This window comes from Saccoglossus kowalevskii, chromosome 18 (assembly GCF_978046115.1).
Source record: "Saccoglossus kowalevskii chromosome 18, keSacKowa6.1, whole genome shotgun sequence".
Taxonomy (NCBI): domain Eukaryota; kingdom Metazoa; phylum Hemichordata; class Enteropneusta; family Harrimaniidae; genus Saccoglossus; species Saccoglossus kowalevskii.
This window is the reverse complement of record NC_140658.1, coordinates 25789925-25817666: the sequence shown is the minus strand read 5'-3', so window position 1 is coordinate 25817666 and position 27742 is coordinate 25789925. Positions and strand designations below refer to the sequence as shown.

Here is a 27742-nt window from a genome sequence, read left to right as displayed (position 1 = left end):
TTTCCAAATAAGGAAGACACTTTTGAACTCATCTAAGACGCTAAATTCTATTATTTTTGCTGCCAGAAGTATAATAATGCGCTTTAGGATCTGAATCAAATATGTCTGAGTGACGGCCATTTTTAATCTCGGGAATTTAAATCTCAATCTCAATTTCCCTCAATCTTTGTGCATTTTTTTTACTCCATGTATTCATACAGATTGGTTAGAGTAGCATTCACAGTCACAGAAATCAGGTATACTGTGTCAATGACATTATTAGTTTGCAGATTAATAATTTTCAACTTTATCAAAAAGTATGATGGTTTTTGAAAGCATCATTTTTATAAGTGACAACAGGTGTTGATCATTATTATTGAAGAAATTTAAAAAATAATGTATGCGATTATTTTGTGAAAGGTGCCTTAAGTTTTTGTGGCTTAAAGATTTATTAAAATGTTTTATGCTAATTTATTTATTATGATTTATTATGCCAGGGGCAGACACCGTCTATTTCACCGTTGCCACGTGAAGCAACTCCCGACATTGATCATCATGTATCTAATGTATGTGAAGTTTGCGACGGAAAACTATTTGTTGGAGAAAAGCAGTGGAAAGGTATGTATACCGGTACTAGCCAATTGTACTTTCCTGCGAAACGATGTTAATCTATGTGACTGAAGACGACCGTCATGTCCACACATGTCATTTAGCAGTGGTTTCAAGTAGTAATGAAATTGACCATCATAGAATGTCCTCAGCACATGGTGTCATCATAGACTATCTGTGCACATGCAGCCATCATGGACCATTTTGGTACATAATCATCATAGACCATTTTAGGGCATACAGCCGTCATAGACCATCTTGTTGGACCAAGTGGAAAGTCGAGTTTGAATCAAAAATTCAGCAAAAGATTGAGCAGTAACATTGTACCAAGTCCTTGTGTCTCGGGGAAGACACTATGGTTTGTTTACCGACTGGCTTTGGAAAGTACCCCATTTAAACGTTGCTGATGAGAGTTGCGGATATTTGTGGAAACATTGACCATTCTGTTATTTTGGTTATTGCATCGCGTTAATTTTGCTGATGAACATTTTCTGGATTCATATTCGATTTCCATCGATTCTACCAACAAAATATTTTTGGATGCATGTTGTTTACTTCCGTCATCGTAATCTATTGTAATCAGATTTAAACTTGGTTGTCTTGATTGCTTGCTAAGTGCTGTAATTCTTGAATATGGCAAAGTTACTAAATTAAATATTCATTACCAAATCCTAAAAAAACAACCACGAAGGCAGGTTGATATGACTATGATGTTGCCGAAAAAAACTACAGCTTTGTTTATACCGAGTGAATCTGTCAGTGAAGGTGAAATAACAGTTGTTATTATGTTATTTTATTTAAAATCCTAAAGTCACAGTCTGCAACTGTATCAAGAACTGTTTCTAAGAGATGGACAGAGTGAATTCAATCAAACTTTGTCAGGGGTTTTTCTAGAAAAAACACGGACGAGGGAGCGGAGCAACGCCATATCGGAAGGTTTCTGTGTCATTTTAACGGTGTATCTATCGCTATTGAAATATTTTGGAGTAATTTTAGTGTATTTGGTGTCCAGACACATTGTCAGCTGGTGTTGCTGGGAAGTTTTCACAGAGAAAAATATATTTGAGAAAGATTTCATGTTGTACGGCAACACGGAAGTGCACGCCTCAAGAAATATATTTATGACGTGAAAGTTCAATTGGCAATTCGGTAAGAGGGTGCCAGCCGAGAGTATCAGGGGGCTGCGCTCCTGTTCCCCGGTTTAAAAAAAAAACTGTTTGTAAGATGATCACGCCTACTGGGTTACCAAGGGTATGTAATTTTTTTGTTGAGATTCAAACATAAATGCTATAAACTCGCTGCCACGCTAGTTTTTGGTCTGTACAGTGATTATTATCACTACATTTTGTCAGTCTATGCACTTCCAGCCATACTGCATTGAAATTAGCATAAGATGACCGTAGAAATGAATTACTGCATGTGACTTGTCAAATCACCTACCATTAATACCAAATAGAGACTGTGCATTGCAAATGCTGGTTGAGTTTACATTAAAGAATATTAAATTCACTTCATAAGCGAGCACTTTCTGGATTCCCAGGGATGAAACACATAGACATCATAAAGTAGTTTATAGTGAAATTTTGTATGAGTTTAATTCTTCTTTTGTCCTAAAGGTTAGATCAAATAATAATGAATTGGTAACACGCTTTCAGTTGTTCTGTTAATAGCCGAAAATATGACCCAATAAAAACTGGTGTCATAAAGCATCAACACATACTGTTTATTTTATCAATTGATCACCCACGACTTTAACAAAGTCGGTAGATTACATTTTGAATGAATATTAATCCGAAATACAAACATGTTAATTTATGTGTATTTGTATTTAAAGACCATCTGTCTCCCTCGCAGAGTTCTATTTCTACGAATATATCTCTGGCAGCACAACAGCTTGTTGTTGATTGGTTAATGTGTCACAGTGGTATTACTTTTAAAGATGCCAACTAAAACATTGCCATGTCGATTTTCAAACTCGACAAAAACTTTCTGTATTTTTGTAGATTTTGGCTGTTTTCAAAATGAGAAGCTGATTTTTTTGACTTTCTGTAGCGTGAATGGAGTGGCAGTAGGATGAGTTAGTTGTCAATACCACAAAGTGCTTTCATTTGTTTATATCGCATCGCATCGCCTCGCCTCGCCTTGCCTCGCCTCGCCTCGCCTCGCCTCGCCTGGCAATCAACAGGAATGTCTTGATGAATTGTAACACAAGTAATTGTGTTATTTTGAGATGAAATTATTTCTTTGTAAATTATACAAATGTAACTACTATTAAACCATTTACAGTGTGTTTAACGAAAAAATCACCAGATATCGATGACATATTATAAAACTTGTTTACCAGTAAGAAGAAATCAAAACGAGAGCCTGCAAATTAGAAAACAAATGCCACGAATCCACGTACCTATGGTCTTGTAGCATTTCACTTGATACTATTGGTATTCTAGCAGCAAGGAACTCTGGGAAGGAGAATGCAGTTTTACAAGTTTTTATTTTAAAAAAACAAACATAATTTGTTTGTTCCCCATCTTTAAATATTTGCTGACATATTGCTCCATAAACTGAGAAATTATTGTCATGGTTTTATTTACAAATTAAACAAATTCAAATTCCTTATAAAAACCACTCTGGCTCTAAACGAAATGAACTAAACTTAGGACCATGTTGGCCACAAGTGTATTAACACACAAGACTTAATCTCTTGTTAATTGTGGAAGGAATAATAGTTCGCATAAAATACTGCTATGTAAACATAAAATGTCATTTGTAAAAGTATAAATCAATTTTAGTATGGATTAACAGTTGTAAACACGATTATGGTCCTTGTATGGTTGGTATCCCATAAATTAGGATATAAACGGAGACGCGCTTTTATATAATGTGGTAATTGACAAGGGTCAATGGATGTGTGAAAACAATGGATGAAACTTTGTCGGATACTGCCACTGAGGCTTTTCAGTCATCCGACCTTCATGACTTTAACTTGGGTCAAGCATTTCATTCTGTGTCCCCTTCATTTAAGAGTCACTATACTGATGGTGACACCCCCCTCACGTGTCGTCCACAATTTTCATTTGAATGCATGCAATGACAGTGGCCTACCTTATATGCAAATATTGGTTGGTGTGCACTGCTCACAGCGTTTGTTGCAGCATTAAGCACGAAACAAAATTCAAGACGTTTTGACAATAGTACACTATATTCCAACAAAGTTACTTAGCTGAAGAAACAATTGATAGAACATCCATTTAAATGCCTCAGATGTATGATAAAATCAACTGATGGCTTATATTTCTTCTAAGTTCATATGTAACACACAATTTTATTATTAAAGGGTGATGGTCGTTGCGTTGCGTCCTGTTCGATATGGGACTCATAGCGACGTATACAATGCTTGTAAAATACATTGTTTATTTACATGAAATTCCAACACACGCTGCACTTTAAACTAACTTTTCATTGTAAACTGATCTCGCGAGCGCCCCCAAAGGGTTCACTATTGAATGGTCCCTTTTTTTCAGACATTATATAGTATTAGCTAATGACGCTATGAGGCGACTCACCGGCCTAACAAAGTGTTAGAAAGGTTGAAAAACGTTTTGTGCTGCTGGTGTGTTTTTGGCCACTAGAGGGTGCTGTTTGGAATAAACATGTGTTAAACTTTATCATACACTTTGGAAAGATACTTTTTATTTACAAGGGTGAAACAAGTAGACATCTTCGATTGAGTAGGCTGTTTGGTTGTTGACTATTAATGTTGATGTTTTTGTTATTACCTACAGCTCATCTTCAGTCACGTAGGCACGAGAAAAAGATGAAGAAGAAAAGACAGCTGGACAAAATGGAAGAATGTTATCAAGCAACGAAGGATCAGACTGCTAAGTCATCATGACCTCGTTATGTCATTCAATAATGGAACATATCTCGAGTGTTATTGTACTGAAAAGAAAGAATAACTGAGAGCTATCGTTGGGGGCGCTGTTGTAAAATTCAAAGTGATTGTTGTAATCTTGGCTGGTGTCATAATTGAACTCCAGCTGTCCTACTACTACATACAAGTGATATTTAATTACCAGTGATTAATAACATCACAACATTATTTATTTGTGCAGATTACAGTGTATGTTTATTAAAAATATTCAACACGTGTAAAGAGCTTTACTGTATAAAAACTATACATGACATTTTGTTTGAATTCAAATTATGTGGCAGCACTGGCAGCCATTTTGTAAGATGGCAGCACTGGCAGCCATTTTGTGAGATGGCAGCACTGGCAGCCATTTTGTGAGATGGCAGCACTGGCAGTCATTTTGTGAGATGGCAGCACTGGCAGCCATTTTGTGAGATGGCAGCACTGGCAGCCATTTTGTAAGATGGCAGCACTGGCAGCCATTTTGTAAGATGGCAGCAGACTTAAAATGTAACATTTTTCCTTGTAAATAAATATGTGGATTTGTTCTTACTGATTAAAAAAAGTCAGTACAGAAATTCTTGTTCATACTGTTAAATTAGCTAGAACTTTGTTTTGGAAAAATACAATAACATGATATAAAAAAAAAATATTCATGTTTAAGTCAAAACACACGACTATATTGTTTTAGTTTGCTCAAGAAAAAACATTACACACTGATAATTAAATTGGTTTTAGTAAATTAAATTAACCCTTTGAATGCCATTTTTACAACGAACATTTTGATACAAAATTGTACATGTTATGAATTTAATTTTAGACCAAATTCTATGAAATACTTTATTTTCGTGTAACGGATAGATGTTATTTTTGCGGTAAGTTATTCTGTTTGAAATCAAATGCCACAATCATCAAATCAAATATTCATGAATCTTATTTATTGTCACTGCCATATTGAACATCCAAACATTGCCAGCTAAGCTGCCGATTGGTTTGCTATGTGCTACTAGGTTAGGCCAAATTACGTTAAACAGTCCATGAAACATTTTTTATGCATAAAAACAATGAAATCACATCATGAGAACAAAGAATATGGTGATATTGTTTTGCGTGAAAATAGAGCCTTCTGTCTTTATAATTCTTATACATGAAAATTAATTCCTATGAAAATAAAGTGTTTTACAAGTTTTGATCAAAATTTTCAGAAAAACAGTTATTGCACAGTTATTTTGTGTAAAGCTATAAAATTTGAATTTGGCCTTCATAGGGTTGAAATTAACACAAGAAGAGTAAGTATTTTATCATAAACAATTTCTCCAAGCACAAGTTTTATTACGTTTACAAGGTTGTTTTGGGTAATGTACGCTGAATGTAATCTGTGGATAAATAAATATATAATTTATGATTATACTCAAGAACTGCGCAAGAATTCCCAGAAAATGCAAATGGCTGTCAAGATCTCAACTTGTTTTTGCCCCTCCCCTCTATAATGTTTCATTCTTTCTCGTCGTACGTCAACTGTTACCATGGTATGTGGTTCAATGGATGAGATAACAAGAATGAAACATTCAAGGGCTTTCTCACTGTCAATGATACGTTGATGGCCATTTACGTTCAAGGTCTATTACATAAATATTGTAATTGATAAATATTCCATCATGATCAAATGTTTACTGGTCAAAAACTATTGCCATGGTAACAGAGCTTCAAGATTTGTAGATACATGTACATAATAAATTATCTCTTACACTTTACAACCTCGTATGATTTCAATTCTTTATTACACATAGCTTTTAGCAAACTCGCTGTTAAAATGAATAATGCCCACACAACTCGGTAAAAATGAAAGTATCAATTTGCAATGTTTTCACTTCATTGGAAAAATGAGTGACTGAAGACATTTTTTGTGCTGAACAGGAAGCAACAACAAAAAATGTAATTCGTGCTATGTCTCATCAATATTTTCTATGTATTTGGCCACCTGCCCTGCATTTTCTGCAAACCAAGAACGTTAATCAAACTGGTGAGCTGTTATTTGAGATGCTCATAATTCTATAGCATGAACTAATGGTGGACTGGGCAAACAGAGAATTTAAGATATCTTTATGAAATAAACAAATCTGATGGAGGTCCACCCAAAATGCCTCAGTATATCATTCTAACACACTCTGTTGGTGGTTTTTATATTGATGACAGACATGGTAATGTGAACAGCTCTGTTTTGTTATAACAGATAACACAAATGGGTGGGGGTGTAAGAAATATTCAGGTACGAAGAATTGGTGTGTTATTGATCATGAGCTACATTCAGATTAATAGATATATAATAACAAAAGATATATAATTTATAATTATTTACAAAATTTATAACTATTTACAAATAACTACACAATGCAAATAAATAAATCTGACATTTCCTGTGCCTTCACTGACTCTAGTAACGTTAGTGCAACACTTTGAGAGTCAGTTTGACGTTGCACATTCATGGTGAAGTAGGCCCTCTATGGCAGCAACCTGCACATATTGTCTTTGAACTTATTGGCTGTACATCCATAGTTGATTTATATTGGATTAGGCAGATTTGTTACTAAATACGTATTAGTCATGCCCAAATAAGGGTGTTATCACTTTGTTCAATGGCTCTATACATATTAGGTGAAATTGTCTCCATATTTGATGGTTAGACTGGAGAGGTCGTGTCCATATTAGTAAATGTATGTCTGAATAAGGTACAGGTGTTTTTCAGAAAATTAATTTCATGAATTCCTGTGGTGAGATTTCTTTACTTCCTTTCAGGTGTTCCTCCTCTTCATCAGTTTCTGATGATGTACACGGATGACCTCCGACCTTAGAAGAGAAAAGTGAACCAGTCAATTTGCATACAGTACATTCTCGCCCACCAAAAAGATTGACAAAATACACTGACGAGGCCTACATTTCTAATATTGATATGTAAACATCTGAAATAGAACGACCAATCAAGTGCTTGTATTAGAATGAACATTGGCACAATGAGTATAAAAAAAGTAGATTGATTGGTTCGCTGTAATGACTAGGTGTCTTAAAGAGGACAGTGTTTTATGATGATGTGAATATAAACCATTCCTTCATCGAACATATGTTTGTAATAGCGCAAAAAGATATACAGATAAAACGCATTTACCTTCCAGTAAAGACTATGGCATCGGTTACACAGCAGTGGCATTTCGGCATATGTTTCCCGTTTGCCGTGTTTTTTCAATAACCTAAGATAAATCAAGTGCCAGTCGGCTTCGTCAACATAGTCAGGAAGTGCAGACCAGATCTAGACAAGAAGAACAAGTTTAATTCTATTAATTCTTTTTGTTAGAATCTTAAGTGAAGAAGCTCTCATCATGGCACAACAAATATTGCCATATACCGATACTCTCTAACTTAACCTTAAGTAAGCCATACAACTTTTGGAGTTCCTTCTCCGCGCCTGTAAGTATAAAAGATTACAGTAAGTTAGTAAAACTTCTACATACCTGTTTTTCAGAAAAGTGAAAGTTGCATAGTTCTCTCCAGACTTCTTCTTCTTTGCAAAGTTGGTTCAGTGAATCATTTGTAGCACCAAGATTCACCACATCTCTATGATCGCTGAATCTTAATAGAATTTGTCGCAAGCAGTCGTCTGGTAAATCCATCAATACCATCTCCTCGTCATCTTCTCTCTGTACAACATAAAGAGATACAGTGCTCAAAATATTTTTTATCAAATATGAATTTTTACTGAATGTTTTTTTTTTTTGTGCCAGGTGACAGTTCCGGACATTGAGTGTCACTGTTGTCTCTCCTGACTTTTTTTTGTATGTGCAAATTGTAAGTGCTAGTGACGACACATAGTGCATTTTGCCACAAAAGTCATATTCATGTTTGGGACTACATGACAGGGCTGTGTGGCCATCTCTCTGTCAAATAGCAATTTGTAATGCGCTATCCTGGCGTCAACCAGGCCCGGTCGAACACAAGCACCTGCGGACCTTAACCAAGGTTCCCCCAAAGTCGCATTCGTTAGTGAATGAATGTCGGCCAGTGGAATTGGCCTTCCCATTGAGTCTGGGGCACACTCACCCAGGGTGGGGGTCGACCTTTTTGACGTTCAGCCTATGGTAGGATTTGAACTTGGGTCTACCGATCATGAGTCTGATGCAATAACCACTATGCTACCAGTGACCGATCATTTTTTTTTTTTACTGAATGTTTGCTGCAAAAGGAGGTGCATTCCGAAATGTAGAACACTAAATATATTAGCCCTGAGAAGATTGGAAGACATGCAGTGACTGCACTAAACTGTAAAGTCAGTATTAGGGAAGGACCAATGTTCAAATTGGGGCTGACAAGTATGGATTTTTTTGCAATATTACAATATGGGGTGAACATATTGATTTTCCTTCCCTTTGAAATTGTTTTCAGAAATTACCACATTGCTGTACATGGCATTGAATACTACTCTTTTTAGCACTATAAAAACTGTGTTGTCTGTTGCCAAGTTGATAACACTAAATCACCATCAGATGACATGGCAGATTCAAATTAAGTTGGTAATGTTGGGAATTTTTATGTAATTTTCAACTTGAAACTTGAGTTCCAAGTGTCGTATACAACAGATTGTTTATTTACATCAAAACACGTGTTTCGTGTTGTAGTAATATGGCCAAAATAAAAACAGCCATTATTCGGCCATCTTTGATCTGATATGTATGATGTATGTGCCAAATACGAATGAACATAGTTGAACTCTGGTGACCTTGTCCTTTGTTATATAATATAATTCCCTTTATCATAGTTTGTTCAATATAAATATGCATTTTCATAATTTTGAATACAAACAAGTTTTGGGGTTGAATCAACAGTGGGGAATCAGTCTACCGAATGTCCTTAAAAGATGTAAATATCTTACAAAACATTGGTGCCTTATTTGTTTAATTATTTTAAGGGACATAATTTCCAGCTTTTTTCAAAGTAATTCAGATATTTTAGTATAAAAACAAATGTCTCATTGAAAAAAAAAGTGCTGCATTTAGATGTGAATAGATTCATAAAACATGCAAGATAACAGAAAATTTTAGCTGGCTTTAGTCCAAGTATTTTGTACAGGTGTCTGTCAAAAATTAATGATTTACTGAGACAAATATGAACTGCCTCATTGTGTGACTACTGTATTATATGAAAAGTAAAAAAAAAAACACCCTTTATGAATAGCTATCATGTTGCAAGCTCTGCTTTGTATGCAAATCAACTTAAATAGTTAGTTGGTGTCCAGTGGAGGGAGAAGTCAACAGTACTGTTGCCTCCTGAGAATCTACATCTTCAAACACTGCAATCTTTGAAGTGCGTTTTTAAACTAGTATTATAAAAACTCTATCATTCTGTTCTAATAGCTGAAACATATTCCTGTGAGTTTTCATTTGTTGAATGAACTGTTTGTCAAATACAGAATACATATATTTTAGAATAATTTTCTTTTTAAAATGTGGATGAAAAGTTTTGCTTTTAATGTATTTTTTATGTATTGTTTTTGATTTGATAACTTTGAACTAAACAGATTTTCTATTAGCTTCAGATCTTGATCAAAGTTTGGCACCCAGTTCATAGGAGTGCTTATATTGATTTTCTGACATCTTGTTTTCTGTAAAGATTTTATTGGTAGGTTTGCAAATGTGTATCAGACTGTGCAATCTCTCCATGAGTTGGTTTTGAAACCCAGTATGGGATTCTGAGATACATTACCAAGGATATTATTACAAGATAAATAATTTGCTTCATTGAACACATACAACAATGCATATTTCCACTGAGATCAGTGACCTTTGATGTGTATCACCAGTGATCAGTCAAGTAGAAACAGTCAAAATATTTTATCAGATTTTCTCAATTTTTGCATGATATTTTCATACAGGACATCTGTTGTTCAAACTCAGGGAAGACTTTATACTGATGAATAAGGTGACCAAGTTTGATAAAGTTTGGAATAGAATTAGTAAAGTTATTATGCACACAATAACAATTATTAACGACGACGACGACGACAACAACAACAACGACGACGACAACGCCGAACAAAATCTTTCCCTTAATATACCTTTCCCTTCCATCTTTGATGGTACGGGCAAGGTAAAAATGGTACATAAATTGGGGAAATATAGTAGTAAGGCTAAAAAGTCAGATGGCTGTCAATCGGCCATCCTTGACCAGATTTTGAAACAAATTTATAAATTATAAAATTTATAAAGTACATGTATGTGCCAAATTTAAAACTGACAGAGCACATCCAAGATACCGCATTAAAAAACGAAAACAAGATGCCTGCCAGTCGACCATCTTTGTATAATCTGTGTACCAAGTTTAATTGACAACTGACAAAGCATGTTCAAAATTGTTTCAAAAAACAAGATGGCTGCCAGTCAGCCATTTTGAATCGAATCGCTAAACCACTGCATGTGCATATGTCCCACATAAGGTACTAGGCACATGCAAAGAATGAACGGAAACGGTCCACAGGATTCTGAAATATTACGTTGGACAGACTGACGCACGGACAGACGGACGGTCGGACGGAAAGACTCAGGAACTCACGGACGGTTGGGACATGTATCCTAACATGTATGATCTACGTACTAAATTTGAATGAAAACTGACAAAGCATGTCTAAAATACGACATTTTCAAAAAACAAGATGGCTGCCAGTCGGCCATCTTTGATCCAATTGTGAAATAAATCGTCATGGACATGTATCCTAACATGTATAATCTATGTACCAAGTTTGAATGAAAACTGACAAAGCATGTCCAAAATACAACATTTTCAAAAAACAAGATGGTTGCCAGTCGGCTATTTTGAATCGAATCGCTAAACCACTGCATGTGCATATGTCCCACATAAAGTACTAGGCACATGCAAAGAATGACCAGAATCGGTCCAAGGGATTCTGAGATACGACTCTGGACGGACGCACAGACGCACGAACACACGAACGCACAGACGGACGGAGACCGAATTATAAGTCCCCGTTTTCAGACTTTGTCTGAACGGAGACTAATAATATATATTTTTCATCCCATGAAACCAAGCCAAATTTTGAGATATAAAGAAATAATTTTACAATAGGAATCATTTCTGACTAATTTTTGGTGTCCTAAATACAGTCAAACCTGTGCAGAGTGGCCACCTGCTCATAGCGACCACCTTAGTACAGTCCCTTCGCAATTTACACGTTAAAGACACTGGATTATAGTGACCACCTGTCCAATGCGACCAACGACCACCCTATTGTAGACCTATTCACACTTTAACCTTTGTATAACGACCACCAACATTTCCATCAGACGGTCTCAGCAAAAAGACAATAGCTACTAAAAAGAAAGTGGCCATATGTTCCGTTCAGATTACCGAGTACGCAATCTTTAGGACTAATAGACAGGGGTGACCAACACAACTTGGTTTGTGAAGTTGCGAAAAAGTAAAAACAAAAAGTTGAATATCATCTGAATGTAACGTCTAGAGACTGGAAAGATTTTAACAACAAATCAAAACAGTTTCATTCAAAATTTGAAATGAAAAATTAGCTTATTTCCGATTGGTACTGTACGATCGATCCCCAGCCGGCCAGCGGCACTTCTGTGGACTGTTTCGCACATGAAGAGCAAATTCCTCCCGTCTCGAAAACAAGAAAAATGAACCAGTTTTATTAAATGAGAGATGTTTTATTTACCTTGTCAACATGAAATATCCAAACAAAATAAATAAACATTCGTTTACTTCGTTTTCATCGCGGGGTTGCAAAATCCGACCCATTTTGGCCGCCATGTTGTTTGTTGTTGATCGTTATAAATTATGCTAATGAAGCTAGCGCATGGGCAAAACGTATTGTTACTGAGGGTTCATCTCAGGGTTATTCTCAATGAAAGATGTTTTCAATTTTGATCCTCCTTTTTTATAAAAGGTAATATCAATAATTCGCAATCGAGAAAATTCGTTTCATTTGGGCAGTTTTGACGCGTGTACGATCATCGTGTTTCATTTTCGGTTCGTTTGACTTTCTGATTCAACACCAAGAGTTGGAGCAATTGTTATGAGTTTGGTAAATTTTGTTTATTACCAATGCTTCTTCATTTTTAATGCTTGTTTGTTTGTTTTTTCAAACACGGCAACTTTGCCTGTGCATTTTGTCACAGTGTACAATCGACAATACTAACGATGGGACTGATTCCCGCCTGTGACAGAATATGTGTAAGAGACTGGGGAATAAGACTGCATGGCGATGGTGTGAAAGTCCGAGCTGAAACGCCGATCGTTGACAATCGTTCTTATGCATTAAATACACCAATGAATCTATGGTCAGACACACTTTGTTTCAGTGAATTTACATGATATAATTTGTAGTAAAAAAGTAAAGGTGTGTAATTATCCAGATGAAAATGAGTGACTTTTATTAAAAAAGACCTGTTCATTGTACAATGTGTAGGTTTGTTTTTACGTTTTGCTTATGATCTCCCTTAAAATTCCCGCCCTAATTAATATTCATGATTGAATGAATAAATTAGGCCACCTCCATATAAAGACCATCTGTCTATAAAGGATAGTTTAACTGTAGTGGTAACTCGTAATAAATAAAGCACGAGGAAGATGATATATAATCCTCAAATCAGCTCAAATGTTCGTTTTATACTTACCTCGTACAATTCAATATTGTTCAGCATTTCTTGCCACACGTGGACTGTATCCAGTTTTTTCTGCCAGACTTTCGTACTTCCGACGTGGGTATGTCTGCCGTCTTTCATTGCTTTCTCAATAAGCTTCAGAAGGCATTGGCACTCTCGAATATTCTGGGTACTTTCACAAACTGGAATAATATGATTGCATTTATTAATTTATTCTTGGAAATTTAAGTTCATAGAAACAAGTTGTTAAAAGACAAAATGATATGTTTTTTATATGAATATGAATATTATTTGAATATGTGACATTACTCAAATGAAGTATAGTGTACAAATACCATATTATATATTTATTACTATATTTGACTGGCTTAGTATCCATGCACGGCTAAGTGCCCACCCCTTACTTTTGGGACATTTCTATTTTCAGGTTCACGTTCGGTGCCCATCCCCTCCAAAATGCCCTAATTTGATTGTCTAATCATAAAACCTGATTTTTGATCATTGACTTTTCCTGACTGGTAATTGTTATTATATAATACAGTGTGGATTTTGACTGCAGTGAATGTGTAGACCACAGTAACCATAATGATGCCATTTGCCGAAATCATTTCCAACAGATCGTACTTCAACATTGATAATTTACTTCAGCAATGAGTTACCAGAAATTCTTCGGGAATTTTTGAAGAACTGCATCGGTACAACAGAGCATTCTGATTGGTTGCAGGTCAAGTCGTGTGAAAAAACATCATGACGGGAATTGCTTTGCATCGAGAGTTTGTGTACAATCAAACACATTCACAATGAAGATACGGTAATGGAGGTAAGCGACCACCCCTCCTAAAAACACATGATTTTTAGAGCTGAGTACCCCGGGGACTAAGTCGGACAAGTACCATATACATCAAGAACATGAGAATTCATCCCTTGAATGTGTTTCAACATTCTTAGCGTGACTGAAAAAGAATCACATCACTGAACACAAGATGGCACAGGAAAGAATACTTATTGCTGGCATTATATTTCACTAACTTATTACTTGCACACAGGAAAAGATGTACAATAATCAGGTTATCAAAAGAATACAGCAACTCAAATACAGTGAAATCTTTACTTCAGAGATACACCAGCCACATTGTTTTTAATATTTCTACCACATTAAACATTGACCATTATGACAATAGTAAAATTTTGTCTTTCTAAACTTATCCGCTTTGAGTTTGTGGTTTTAAAAATATAACTACTTACCGATGTTGACAATTTGACCAATGACATTCATAACATGTTTCTGTGAAGTTCCACTTACTTCGTTGAACTTCTCTGTCACAATTAACGACAATACCTGCAGAAAATAGTTACAAATGAACATTTAGCAAGTCAACTGCAGTGATCACCAAAACTACAAATTACAAAATAACATACAAAGGCATGTCAAATTTATTAGCAATGATATGGGATAGCTTGAATCAACATACATTTTTTTTCAAAAATTTCAGTGATGGTCGCCATTTTCTTAATTTTAGATACCGGTATCAATGTGGTATTTATTCATATCTCAACATTTTGCGAGGTGAGACAGAATGAACAAATTGTATGACAGGATTTTGGTTGACTTAACTAATTTTGGAATGGTATAAAAACAGGCTACAACGATCTTCATCGTTTTGTTCTACAAAAACAGACCTAATAAAAATAATAATTTTGGCACAATTATGATCTTTAAAACTATCAGTTCTATCATGTTATGTGTTTGAATTTTCAGGTAAACAAACAATTAACATGCATTGTAAAAACATGTGACAATATCGAACACGGTGCTTCAAAATATGAACAAGCATAATGATAACTTTATTGCTTCCTTAGAAATACAGTGTTTCTATCAGTTTCTAGTAACAAAGATGATATACAAACAACAAATAATGATACAAAAATAAGTTCCTGCGAGAAATGATTCCAGACACATTTACGAACTCCTATTTTCAGATTTCAGACGAAATGACTGTCATTTCAACAAATTTAATCAACTTACGAAATAACACCATCTACGGTATTATACATGCTCTGTGTGTTAAGTTTGAAGGTGATCTGTGAAAGTAAGAAAAATAGCTCTGGACAGATGAAACCCAAATTAATAGTCCCAGATATTGGACTTCATCTAAAATTGGGACTTAACCCAAAATATTGATCTTCTAACCTTGCATATGTAGTTAAACCTTCGTGGATCTCTGGCAACTCCCCCAAAATCCAGTCTGGTCATGATTTCTGCTATGTTGACTGTACCTGCCATAAATCCAGCCTGTAAACAGCAATACAGATACACAAATCAAATATTATATGGCTTCACAAAGGGGATTAGGTAATCGATCAGAATCAAAAATTTGGTAGCGAATATTATTTTGTTACTTGTATTTATTATTTTGTCCTGATTATTTTGTATTTACAACTTTTTGTTTTGTAATGTGATCTTGATCAGTCTGACTGTGAAAAGTGCAATATAAGGAAAGAAATTATTATTATTTTGACATTTTTACAATTTTTTTCTGATTTCCTTAAATAGTGTTTTGTGATATTAAAACTTTAAAAAAATACCAACAAATAATTAATAAATTAAAACAAGAAAGCCATCAGAGATGGAAAAACGCCCAGCAACCTGGCGTGACTTGTAAAGTGGTTGTTTTGGATATGTAAACATTAAAAAGCATACAGGTATGCATTCAAGCTTCAGAGAGATGTATCTACTTAGGAAGTATTTACTACTAATTATTAATACACAACTACTGGTTGAATGTCTCTAGCTAAAATAGTGGTCCAGATATGATATTTATGCATTTTTAATGAGGTAACATGACCATATATGGTTACTAAATATTTTGATCATGAGCCCAATGTCTTCAATAAAGCACTAGTTGAATGTCTCTATCTACAATAGTGTTCCAAATACAATATTTACGGTGGATGTTTGCGAGTAAAATATTTGATCTGTTTACTTACATCTTTTCTTCCCTTTGGAATAACAATATACAATGATCTGTTGCAACCTATAGAAGAGTTAAAACAACAGTTCACTGGGATGAAAACATTCATTCAACATTTAGTAAGTTTTAAAGCAGGGGAGTTGTCTCCTGCGCATGCGTCAGATGGCCATTGCGTGTCAATGTTTACAAACAAGTGTCTACCCATGAGCCTTTGCGTTTTTAGCGTGTGTTGTTATCGTCGCTTGGAACTCAATTCCTGCACGTGCGCAGGTGACGACACTCCCGCTTTAACTAGTATTATTCTTTTTTTATTTAATTTTAGCAAAAATAAAAGAACAGAAAAAACGTTTACACTGACCAGAAACTAATCTGCTCACCAAAGTACCGGTACAAACAATTTTAGGAGAAGGCAGAAAAATTATGTTTCAAGTCAAGTTCATGTTTTACTGTGGAATACTTTATTTACGCTGGAATTAATTTTCGCTGAAAGGGATTTTTGGGCGTTTTGTATGGAAATTATTTTCACTGATTTTTGATGAGTTTAATGTGAAATATAGGAAAAAAGGTATATTCGCTGGATTTTATTTTCACGGAATCTTCACTTCAGCGAAAATAGCGAAAATAAATTCCAAGTGAAAATAAAGTATTCTACAGTAGTTATAACGATAGCATCTTGAAAGAACAAAGCTGTTTATGTTTCCCAGCAGTATAAATAGTGATTGCATGAACACATTAATATATGTATTTACTTTTATGTATATAACAGACATGGACAAACAAAACATATACATTACATTACAGAAGGCTTAATCCCAAGATATGATCAATATTATAACATGAATTCATTTATACAAACCATTTCTATCTCCATGCATTTCCATGTTGTTGTTGTTATTGTTCATATTGCTATTTTTGTCAGGTAATTGTTCACTCACAGGCATCTCATTTAGGTACGCATATCTGGAAAAAAAATTATAAAAGGAATAAATAAATAATGAAATAAATATATATAAATTTGTTATTTTGAGCATCAGTATAATTTAGTTCAGATTTTTAAATTTGTTTGCGGCAAGTGACATTTTCAGTAGAGTATTTATTGAAGACATGATTCAATTTGTTGAAAAACTTGTCAACAAAAAATCTGCTTTCTGATTGGTTTGACTGTTAGATGTTAGGGTTCTGTAGCCAATCAAGTAGAGTCTTATAAGTCACATTGACTTGACTCAACAATTCAAGACACTGATCATCAACAATACTTATATATTATATATGGTTACAGTCCGTCCCTTGTGCATTCTTGTCGCATAAACTATATTCAGTGTTTGGAACTGACTGCTGTGTAATTATGGCAATTTAATGCGATGCCCGCAAGTCAACCACCTGCCGACTGAGGTTAACACATCCCCTGTTGACGCTGTTTTTCATTTTAGAAATTCCTGCAGTTTTTCAGCAGGCAATATGTTAATAAGGTTATTTCTACCTAACAATGGGGACAATAAGTTAATTAAATATACACAAAAAATACTCCTTTTTTCTTAATAATAATACATTCAGCAAAATTCTGCGCAGTTTTTTTTTCCCTGTATTTTTTTTACAAGTGGTTAAGTGGTTCATCCCTGAAGTCAATGACCCTTGAATGTGTATCACTAATAACCCCCCTCTTATTTAAATGGTTCATCCCTGAAGTCAATGACTATTGAATGTTTTTTTTCCCTGTATTTTTTTTACAAGTGGTTAAGTGGTTCATCCCTGAAGTCAATGACCCTTGAATGTGTATCACTAATAACCCCCCTCTTATTTAAATGGTTCATCCCTGAAGTCAATGACTGTTGAATGTATAACTGACCCTCCTTCTGGTTAAATGGTTCATCCCTGAAATCAATGACCCTTGAATGTGTATCCCTAATAACCCCCCTTTTATTTAAATGGTTCAACCCTGAAGTCAATGACTATTGAATGTATAACTGGCCCTCCTTCTGGTTAAATGGTTCATCCCTGAAATCAATGACCCTTGAATGTGTATCACAAATAACCCCCCTTTTATTTAAATGGTTCAACCCTGAAGTCAATGACTACTGAATGTATAACTGACCCTCCTTCTATTTAAATGTTTCATCCCTCAATGACGCAAGTCACATGATGTGATTAAGATAATAACATTTTATTGTAACTGAGAGTGGCCTCATCAACAGCAGTTTAAAACTACACAGTAGGATGCTTATCCAATGTCTCAATAGTTAGTTATGTATAACTAAATTTAAAGTAGTTTTTTTTTAAGAGTAGGTTAGAGCATGGAACAGACCACAAGACCAGAATGATTGGACCATCGATGGATATACTCCGGTGATAATTATGCGATGTGTAGAATATTTTAATAAGCTTATGATTTATTTTTAGTAAAGAGGTAAAACCAGCTAAGGCTATAAATAAATGAATTGGTCAGCATGTAAAATGGCCAGTACAAGATTTTTTTGTGGTTTCTGCCAAAATATTATAGTGTGATAGCTACATTTTTATTTATGAATAGGTAACCCATGTGCTAAATGATTCTACAATCAACAATTTAAACTGCCTTGACCTTCAGAAGGGTTTAAAATGGTCAATTCATGTTTCAAGATGGCTTCAGTCCAAGATAGCTGCCAAACTAGTTGGCCAATCAAAACTATGAAAGTCATGTGCACCAGTTCAACATAAGCCCCAATCAGCACTGAAAATGTGACAACATTCTCAAAACTATTGGTAGAAGGAGAAGAAAAGAAAGGAGAAAATCTGAATGGTAACAAAAAAATCTCCAATGACAATATTATTTTTGAATACCTCAGGACGAAAAATAATTTGTTTATAGCCTAAATAAAATGCAGTGCATTGATACTCTGGCTTAGTACACAGTCATGCCAAAAAAAAAATTGTTTTGTTGCCCTCAGCGATCGACCGAAAAATATGAAATATCAGGTCACGTTTTTTGTTTTTTGTTTTTTTTAATACATGTAGGCCCAAATATTAAAAACTCACCATTTCAAGCAGTAAAAAAGTGTTTTCTCTAAAAATTAAGGATCCCGGACTGTTGTTTGATCCCCAGAGTCCCTGTAAGTGGTGACTTTGAACCTCGGATTGATCTGTATTTCTCTGACATGTTCCAAAAACTATGAAGTCCATATACTTGGCTATTTACAATACTCTTGGTTTTCACAAATTTAAAAAAAAAAAAAAAAAAATCCAACCGACCCAATTTTTAAATTTTTCGACTTGAGGGCAACATAAGTTTGTTTGTTTTTTGGCCTCATGCCTGGTAATGCAAAACTAGTATTCTTTTAGCACTGCATGATCATTACATACATTGCATAGTCATGTGTGGTGTAGACGTACTGTTATGTGTGATTGCATCATAGAAAAATCACGTCTAACATCTCTTCAAACTGAAAAAATGAACAACCTTTGTTTGAAAAGAAAAAGCAGACTTATATTTTCATTAGAGAATACATTTCTAAGAAAATGGTACTGTAAATGTAAATACGCTAGTCGCAATCTTCCCTGGACAAGGGCCAGGAGCAATTAGTGGTTGTCATGGAAACATTTACATCATCAGCATCCTCATCATATTTCAGTGTTATCGCACAGACTGCAGATTCTGAGCCTCATCCTCACAGCTGCATGATTGCAAAATTGAATTTGCAAAAAATAAAATGAAACGAGAAAAAACATAATTGTCGCGAATTAAATTCATCACCATGGAAACAAGGACAGCCAGGTAATTCCCCGTCCCCGAATTTTCCCATAAAAACGCATAACTGATAGTAATGACACGGCAAACCCATTTTAACGTGACGGTGACCGTCTAACGTATTGCTTTAAATTAATTACTATAATATTTTCGATGTATAACAACCTCGGAGCGTCGGCATGATCACGAAGACAAACACAAATAATTACGCCATGTTGTAAAATGCTTATATATTTTTTATGAAGACGTCATCGACGACATATCAAGAAAAATTATTTAAAAAAAAAGCACTTCTAACAGAGAAAGACGTCTCATTTAATAAACAGTTTTGTGTCGAATATATTTGCACATTTTTCCAGTCGGTCTAGCACGAGCAACCTTCGACAAAAATCTGTTTCTCGTCAGCGAAAAAAAATCTTCGTATCGGTGGCAAAATAGAACAAATCAGTAGAGACATTCGTTGTAAAATAATATTCACACGATTGGAAACGGTGCCAAACTCGTTGCGTAGGTCACTTTTCAAAATTATCGACGTCAGAAAATATCTTACCTATCTTTCGACAGACTTCGAATGTGTGTGTTCAATTTTTCTCTCAAAGCGATCAGGATTTCCCACCCTTTATGAGCCCGAACCCAATTCTGTCCGGGAGCACGAAAGTCTCTTCCAAGAAACGGCATTCTAACGGCTCCTTTGTCCAAAATATGTTATTGTTTCACAGCTGTCTTCTATGGTGCACATGCAGTCGACTGCGTTGTGTTGCCGGAAGAAGTCTTGTTTTGGTTGTTAGTATTCCGTTAATAGGGTGAAAGGGTGTTTAAGAGAGGGGAATTTAAACCTGTTCGATTCTTAACTAGGGAAAGTAGCTTAGAATTAAAAATTACTCCGACTGCCTCTGAACTGTTACTAAATTACTATATTTTGTTTTAGTGTCGGCCTAGTTCCACTCATCATTCATCAATACGAATACCTTTACATTGACATCCCTGCACTAAGAAGTAATATGGTGTGTCCCAATAAATATGTAAATGAGTCTGTCTGCTGGTGACCTCATTTATCCTTGGCGTCAACAGCGTTCGTAACACGAGTCAGACTGAACGTTTTTCAACACGACCGCATTGTGTCATACGCGTTTCCATTCACAAGGAGGGTGGTAATAAAATTAATTAATTTAATTCATTTTTTTTTAATAAATAAATAAACATTTGTTGAGTCACTGAATTAAAAACACTCCAAAAGGTCAATGTATGTTCAAACAAGTAACTTGTCGAATTTAAAGGTAAATATTACTTCCGAGTTTTGTTATTAAAATTAAAAATAAGGCCCAAAACAAATATATTTTTTGATAGAAACCTAAGATCAATGGACCATTTAACATACTAATACAACACACTATGTGAGGATTAGTTTACTGTATTTATTATATTATATTATCAGTCTTTTTGAAAAATATTATTTTTATGTGTAAAGAATAAAGATATACTTAGTCACAAAATGTGGTATATAAATTTAGAGGGCTCGTGAAAATGGATTGAAATATTATAAATTGAATTATCTTTGAAATGTCGATATAATAAGCACAAAAGTTTAATATCCGTTGTGTGTGTTTGTCACTTTCAAGTTAAATGCGCGGAGCTACCAATGATAAGACGATTTATTCTATTTTCATGCTAAATTAAAATAAATCACACCAGGTATGCGTGAACCATTAAACAATTAATAAATAAATAAATAATTAAAGAATACAATTTATTACTTGGATTGCAGGAATATAAATAGAAGCATGTAGATTGTGATCAATGTCACAATCACTTTGGAAAAGTACGTTTTGTGTTTGGTAAACTGTCATCCAAATTCAGAAGACCACGCAATATAGGAAACATCAGCTTCGTGACTGAATGCAGTTTGGTGGTGCCCCAAATAAATTATAGCTTGCATTTGTGACACTATGAATCTCAACTTCCAAAATACTGACCAAAAATCTCGTAATCTCAACTGATAGAAAAATCGCCTAAGTGAAATTAATGTTGTAAAAAGCTGCAGGCATTCAGTATTACGGGGAATACGGGGAAGTGTCAAAGATTGGTCTGAAATACGCCACTTAATTATTATAGAGAAAGTGAACTTTAAAAACATGCTTTTTGAGTTAGATTCGGGTTTAGCCGACTATTTTGAGTTTGACACTAACTATGCAGGATCGAATCGAACAGGGTACGCATTGTCAGGGACCATTTGTTGAGGAGAAACAAATGAAAAGATGCAAGTCACTTGACTAACGTTAAATATCAAATCTCTTGTATTCTTACCGTTCGTTTGGCTGATGAAGTGTTAGTTTTACGGCGGTAGTCACGCATGCGCGAGATATATGGGTCTCATATAAACAAAGATGGCGACTTTATCTGTTGCGCAGATCAACAGTGTACAAACTGGGACGTTACCAAGCTTTAATTAGGTAATTTTTTAGGTGATTGGAAGGTATCGAACGAGACACCGGTGGTAATTAGTGCCAGTCGCGCCCAGGTCAAACTTTATACTTGTGATTTCCATTAGAATAGCGCATTGGATTGTGGGAAAACCAATGTTCAATACAAATATCGCACATGCGCGGCGCGACGAATGCTGCTCTTTAATAATAATTTTTAATAATAATTTTATTAACACTTACACATTCCCCGGAGGGATTGGCAATGGTTACAAAAGTTTAAAAAGGAATAAAAGGTTACAAAACAGTAAATAGATTAAAAAAAAAAAGCTAATACATTACAGATAATAGCAAGTATAAAATTATGATACTACGATAGATAGAAGACAAAATGCAAAACTCAAACAGTGAGAGAAGGTTGTCACTGGGGTTGCTGTCTTATTTCAAAACACTTCTTTAGGTACCTTGCTACGGGGAGTGTTAGGCCACTGTTGTTTAGCAAGGCTATGAATTGTGTCTTTGGTGGCAAATTTTTTAAAGTTTTGGATTTTGGTTTTTGCCATTTCGAATAGGACATTTCTTTCGGGGGTATATCTTTTACATGACATCATGAGGTGATACTCATCTTCTACTTCATTTTGATCACAAAGGTTGCATAATCTATTAGCAAGGGGCATTCCTTTGTGTCTGCCAGTCTCAAATTTCAAGTTATGGTCACTGAGGCGGAATTTAGTTGAATTTTCGAGCATCTCAATGTTTTTCAGGGTAACAAGGTATGTTTCGAAGGCAAAATTGTTTTTTAATTCTCTGTATGTTCTTAATTTATTTTTTTTCATTTTGTTTTGATCGATTGTCATTATGTAATTCACTTTTCCAAGTTGATATGAATGATGTTTGTATATTTTTGTTGATTTGTCCTAATTGCCTTGCTGTTAGAGTTTCATCGCTGTCGATCAGGTAAGACTGGTTGATGTTATTTAAAAGGGAATCTATATTGGTGTACCATTTACTATTAATTTCTTTATTTTCTTGGAAAGCTAGTTTTAGTAATGGATTTGACGAGTTCTTTATACGATTAAAATATTTTATCATTTGTTTTTCGATAAAAGTCTCCAATGGGTAACGTTCAAGTTCGCCGTATAAACCCATTGTTGTAGTGTTTTTGGATGTACCCAAAAGAAAACGAAGATAATTTATATGTACATCTTCAATTGGTGATTTTAGTGAAATTTCATCTCCCCATACATCACTACCATATGTGAGAATTGGTCTGATTAGTTTATCAAACAGAGAAAGTGACAGTGGTATACTTAGAATTTTGCCTGTTTTTCCCTTTAAGGAAAATAAGGCCTTTAAAGCTTTTCTTTTTATGCTTTTTAGGCCTTCCTTGAATTTTCCATTAGCGCTTACTATTAATTCTAGGTAATTGGTTGATTTTACAGTAATTAACTCACAACCTTCAAAGAAGAACATATCATTCTCTAGAAGTCTGTTTGATCTGTTAAAGATCATAGTTATTGTCTTTTCCGTGTTAACAGTTAGATGCCATTTTTTAGTGTATATCGATAAATTATCAAGGCAAGTTTGTAATCATGTTTTTGATTCAGAAAGTATTACAAGATCGTCAGCATACATTATACCGTTAATAGGTGTATTTTGTAGTTTGGGTGGGTCACATCTAGGTTTATTAAGAACATCAGGTAAATCGTTTATGAAAATATTGAATAGGGTTGGGCTTAAGTTACAGCCCTGTTTTACTCCCACCCTTGAAGTGAAGTGTTCAGTTAAACCTTCTTTGCTCTTAACTTTATATTTTACCTTACTATACATATTTTTGATAATTTTATAGATTTTACCCGATATTCCAAGTTTTAACAATTTAATATACAACCCCTGATGCCAGACACTGTCGAAGGCCTTTTTTAGGTCAACAAAGCACGCATATATTTTATTTGAATTTTTACTATTATTTTTTTGTATTTTAATATTTTCTTTGTTATTGACAGTGCTACTATGATAGAGATATTTGTTAATTATTGTCTTAAGAATGAAGATATTGTCTGTTGTGCGCCGATCTTTTCGGAATCCGAATTGCTTGTTTAGAAAGTATGTTCTTTTTCTCTAAGAATGTGGTTAGTCTAATGTTTAGAATGCTTGTAAATAATTTGCCAAGGCAACTAGAAATGGCAATGCCTCTATAGTTAGATGGGTTGGATTTGGAGCCGGATTTGTGGATTGGTATCAAAAAACCGAGGTTCCAAGAATCTGGAAAGTGGTTTGAATTAAAAATTATATTAAAAAGCTTATGTATGGCTTTCAGTAAGTTGGCTTGGCTGTGTTTTAGCATTTCATTGCAAATTTTATCTTGACTCGAAGCTTTATTATTTTTCAATAGGTTAATCCCTTTTAAAATTTCATCTTTTAGAATTGGATCGTTCAAGTTAGAATTAAGAGCCATGTGTTTTTCTTTGTTCTTTAATTCAGTAGTTAAATCATCACTGTGGGATGTGGAATTTGCATTAAATAATTTTTTAAAATATGAAAGCCATTCAACTGGTTTTATATTGTTATTACACTCATTGTGTGATTCTTCATTATTCATTTCACGCAATGTTTTCCAGAATTCAGAAGGGTTTTCTTTTGAGGTTTAAAGTTGGTTTAGTAGTAGAGCTTTTTTTTTGTTTTTTCTTCTCTTTGATGGTTTTTTGAACAGTTTTTTTGTTTGGAAGAAACGACCACGTATATTTGGGTTTGGGGAAATTTTTCCAGCAAATTTGAAAGGCTTCTCAGCTCTTTTCTGATGGACCAACAATCTTGATCAAACCAATTTTTTTTTTTTTCTTTATTATGGGGGTGATTTTTTTTAGACTTCTGTCGGCAATGGAGGTGATTAAATTTTCAATAATTGCCTTGTCTGTATCATTGTCACTATAGGATCTGTTAAGATAATATTCGATATCACTGTTATGTAATAGCTGTGATGTTTCAAAATGATGTTTTGCCTGGTTATCCCATATATATTTAGATGGCAGGGGGTCTAATATATTTGTTTTTGATGTTTTATTTATTTTGAGAAGACTATCTTTTATTGCGTGTATGGACAATGTTATTAAACAATGGTCTGAGATTAATGAGAGACCATGTACTTTAAAGTAATTAATTTTATCAAATAATGGTTTAGAAGTAATAGCAAAGTCAATGGTACTGCTACCTCTTGGTGTGTGGCATGTGCATTTACCCATTGAATCACCCATACTTCTACCGTTTAAAATGATTAGGTTGCAGTCTATGCATAATTGAATCAGTTTCCTGCAGAATTTGTTTACACTGTATGATGAGTGGACATCCATGTTATTTCGTTTCCGAAAATTGTCATTGATATAATGAGTTGGTAAGGGGAGATGCTGGTTTTTACTGTCATCGACTACATCATCTAAGTTGCCAATTCTACTATTAAAATCACCTAATAGGATGATGTCACCTTCAGATGAGAATTTAAGATGTCTTTTTCTAAGAGACTAAATAAGTCAAGATCGTTGTTTTTATAAATAAAAGAATTTTCAGGGGGAGTGTAAATACAACCAACAAATAGGAGTTTGTCTGAATTGAGTATTGCTTTGTTGATTTTGCACCAAATAAAGTTATTCGTACAGCCTTTAATTTCAGTCAGGTGTTTTTTATACCTATTTCTGAACAAAACAGCAACCCCCTCCCCTCTGTTTTTTAGGGTTTTTAACACATTCATTTCTGTCATGGCGAATCATGTCAAAATCATCTAAACTACCTGGTAAACTAAAACTACTGCAACTGCTGAGCCATGTTTCTTGAACACACACGATGTCAAGTGACGTGATGTGTTTTCTGAAATCAATATCTTGCGATTTGTTGCTCAAGCCATTAATATTCCAACTGCCCAGCCTGATGTTAGACATTTTGTAAATAATAGTTGGAAAAAAGAAAAAAGGTACGCTGCATATAATAAAAATAAAAAAAAAGAAGAATAAACTGGAAATGCAGCTGATACAAAAACAATGGTAAAAAATTAAGATTTGTAACTACTACAGTGAATATTTAGTTAGTAACTTGGGGCAATGAAGAAAAACTTGCCTATGTATATATCTAAAATAAGTATGATAGATGAAATACCTTGTCAAGTCATTTACTTGTACATTGGCTTACGACTTAGAATGAGTTCACTAAGTCTATAAATTTCATGAATTTTGAAAACACATTGTCGCTATCTTGACTTTCTGGAACGATGTTTTGAAATCTTTGATAATTTGGGCGGTGAGGGCGCTCTGTCGTTGGACGAGATGGTTTGGAGCGAGGAGGTGGCCGCCAGCTATTGTTTCTTCCATTCTTCTCTTTATAGTGGTAATTATGCTCCCGATGCTGGTTTTCAGAGGTGTTGCCTGGTGTAGATGTAGTGACATTACGATGTTTTCGAGTTTCCTGCTTTACGTCTTGTACTAGCCGAGCTACGCCTTTAAAGTTGATATGTATGCCGTCACTTTCAAACAAGTCGCTACTCGCTGATAGGTCGTCATGTTTAACGATGGTTACATTCTTGTACTTTACTGCCTTGTCTGATAACATTGTGTTAAATTCTCGTATCATTTTATTTGTCATTGTATCATTGTTATGACGTTCGAGTACTTCGGAATAGGGTCTGAATGTTGCGTACGCATGCACACCGTGCACATTCATTCGCGATATGTGTTCTTTATACAGACAATAATTATTGAATTCGAGTTTACGTAATCTCAGACTTTCCCCATCCTTGCAGTTTATTATCTAGGCGACCCCCTCCCATATTGGCACGTAGTATCCGGATAGTATTACCCGACCCCTAGTCAAACACTGTATAATGATGTTTGGAAATAAGCTGTACGTAATGACGTCAGATGCTAAATTTAATTTCGATGGGCGTGGTTATATTTTAACTAGTGAAAATTGCTTTGCTCACAAACAATGTGTGTGCGTGTAGGGGGGGGGGGGTCGAAGCTGTTAGCCGCCAACAGAGGGCGATATACCATACACAACACTGCGCAAGAACTGTTTTGCTGGAAGTAATGAAACGAACCTCTGAGCTCAGCCTTCAACACAAACAACTCATTTGTGACAACGCTTTGCTAAACCTATATATCAAAAGGTAATATCAGGTAGTTTGTTATCGGAAACTCGCGAAATACGACTGTACCCACTCCATCATAACCTATAATTACGCTTGCAGCACATTGCAACATCGTTGGCTACAAAATATTAAGACTATACATGGACCCCGATATATGACGAGTGAAATATTAGCCAGGTACAACCCGGAAGCGGTATAAACGGTACTGTCTGTGTGGGCTTGCAAGCTTTCCAGGCTTGAATATACCTGTACATTTTTTTAAATATCAAATACATCAGAAATGTCTTTGTTAATATGTACCCAATATATAGATATC

The 27742-nt window shown here is 34.8% G+C and overlaps 2 protein-coding genes across 4 annotated transcripts in view; one reads left to right on the top strand and one right to left on the bottom strand.

The window, feature by feature from the left end:
- Window positions 1-6255, top strand: part of LOC102810275 (tRNA dimethylallyltransferase-like) — a 44519-nt gene extending 38264 nt beyond the window's left edge. For all 3 annotated transcript variants that reach the window (XM_085493173.1, XM_085493171.1, XM_085493172.1), the window contains 2 exons: window positions 477-597; window positions 4371-6255. In XM_085493173.1, the coding sequence (XP_085349299.1) occupies window positions 477-597; window positions 4371-4480 (231 nt within the window). In that variant the 3' untranslated portion in view covers window positions 4481-6255. The remainder of the gene's footprint in view (window positions 1-476; window positions 598-4370) is intronic.
- Window positions 6256-6260: 5 nt separating this feature from the next.
- LOC100377685 (F-box only protein 32-like) lies at window positions 6261-20652 on the bottom strand. The gene is made up of 9 exons (XM_078011798.2): window positions 20423-20652; window positions 17008-17111; window positions 16168-16214; window positions 15371-15472; window positions 14425-14518; window positions 13192-13361; window positions 8005-8190; window positions 7662-7802; window positions 6261-7345 (listed from the first exon to the last, which is right to left on the bottom strand). Exons 1-9 carry the CDS (start codon window positions 20548-20550, stop codon window positions 7241-7243), a joined length of 1077 nt encoding a protein of 358 aa, XP_077867924.1. The 5' UTR covers window positions 20551-20652; the 3' UTR covers window positions 6261-7240.
- Between the last annotated feature and the right edge of the window lie 7090 nt (window positions 20653-27742).

Coding starts and splice junctions, on each gene's coding strand:
- LOC100377685 (XM_078011798.2), bottom strand. CDS start 20,550: ATGCCGTTTCTTGGAAGAGACTTTCGTGCTCCCGGACAGAATTGGGTT. Junction 8,191..13,191: donor ACAATATTGAATTGTACGAG/GTAAGTATAAAA, acceptor TATGTTGTACAG/AGAGAAGATGACGAGGAGAT. Junction 7,346..7,661: donor GCCATAGTCTTTACTGGAAG/GTAAATGCGTTT, acceptor TTCTCTTCTAAG/GTCGGAGGTCATCCGTGTAC.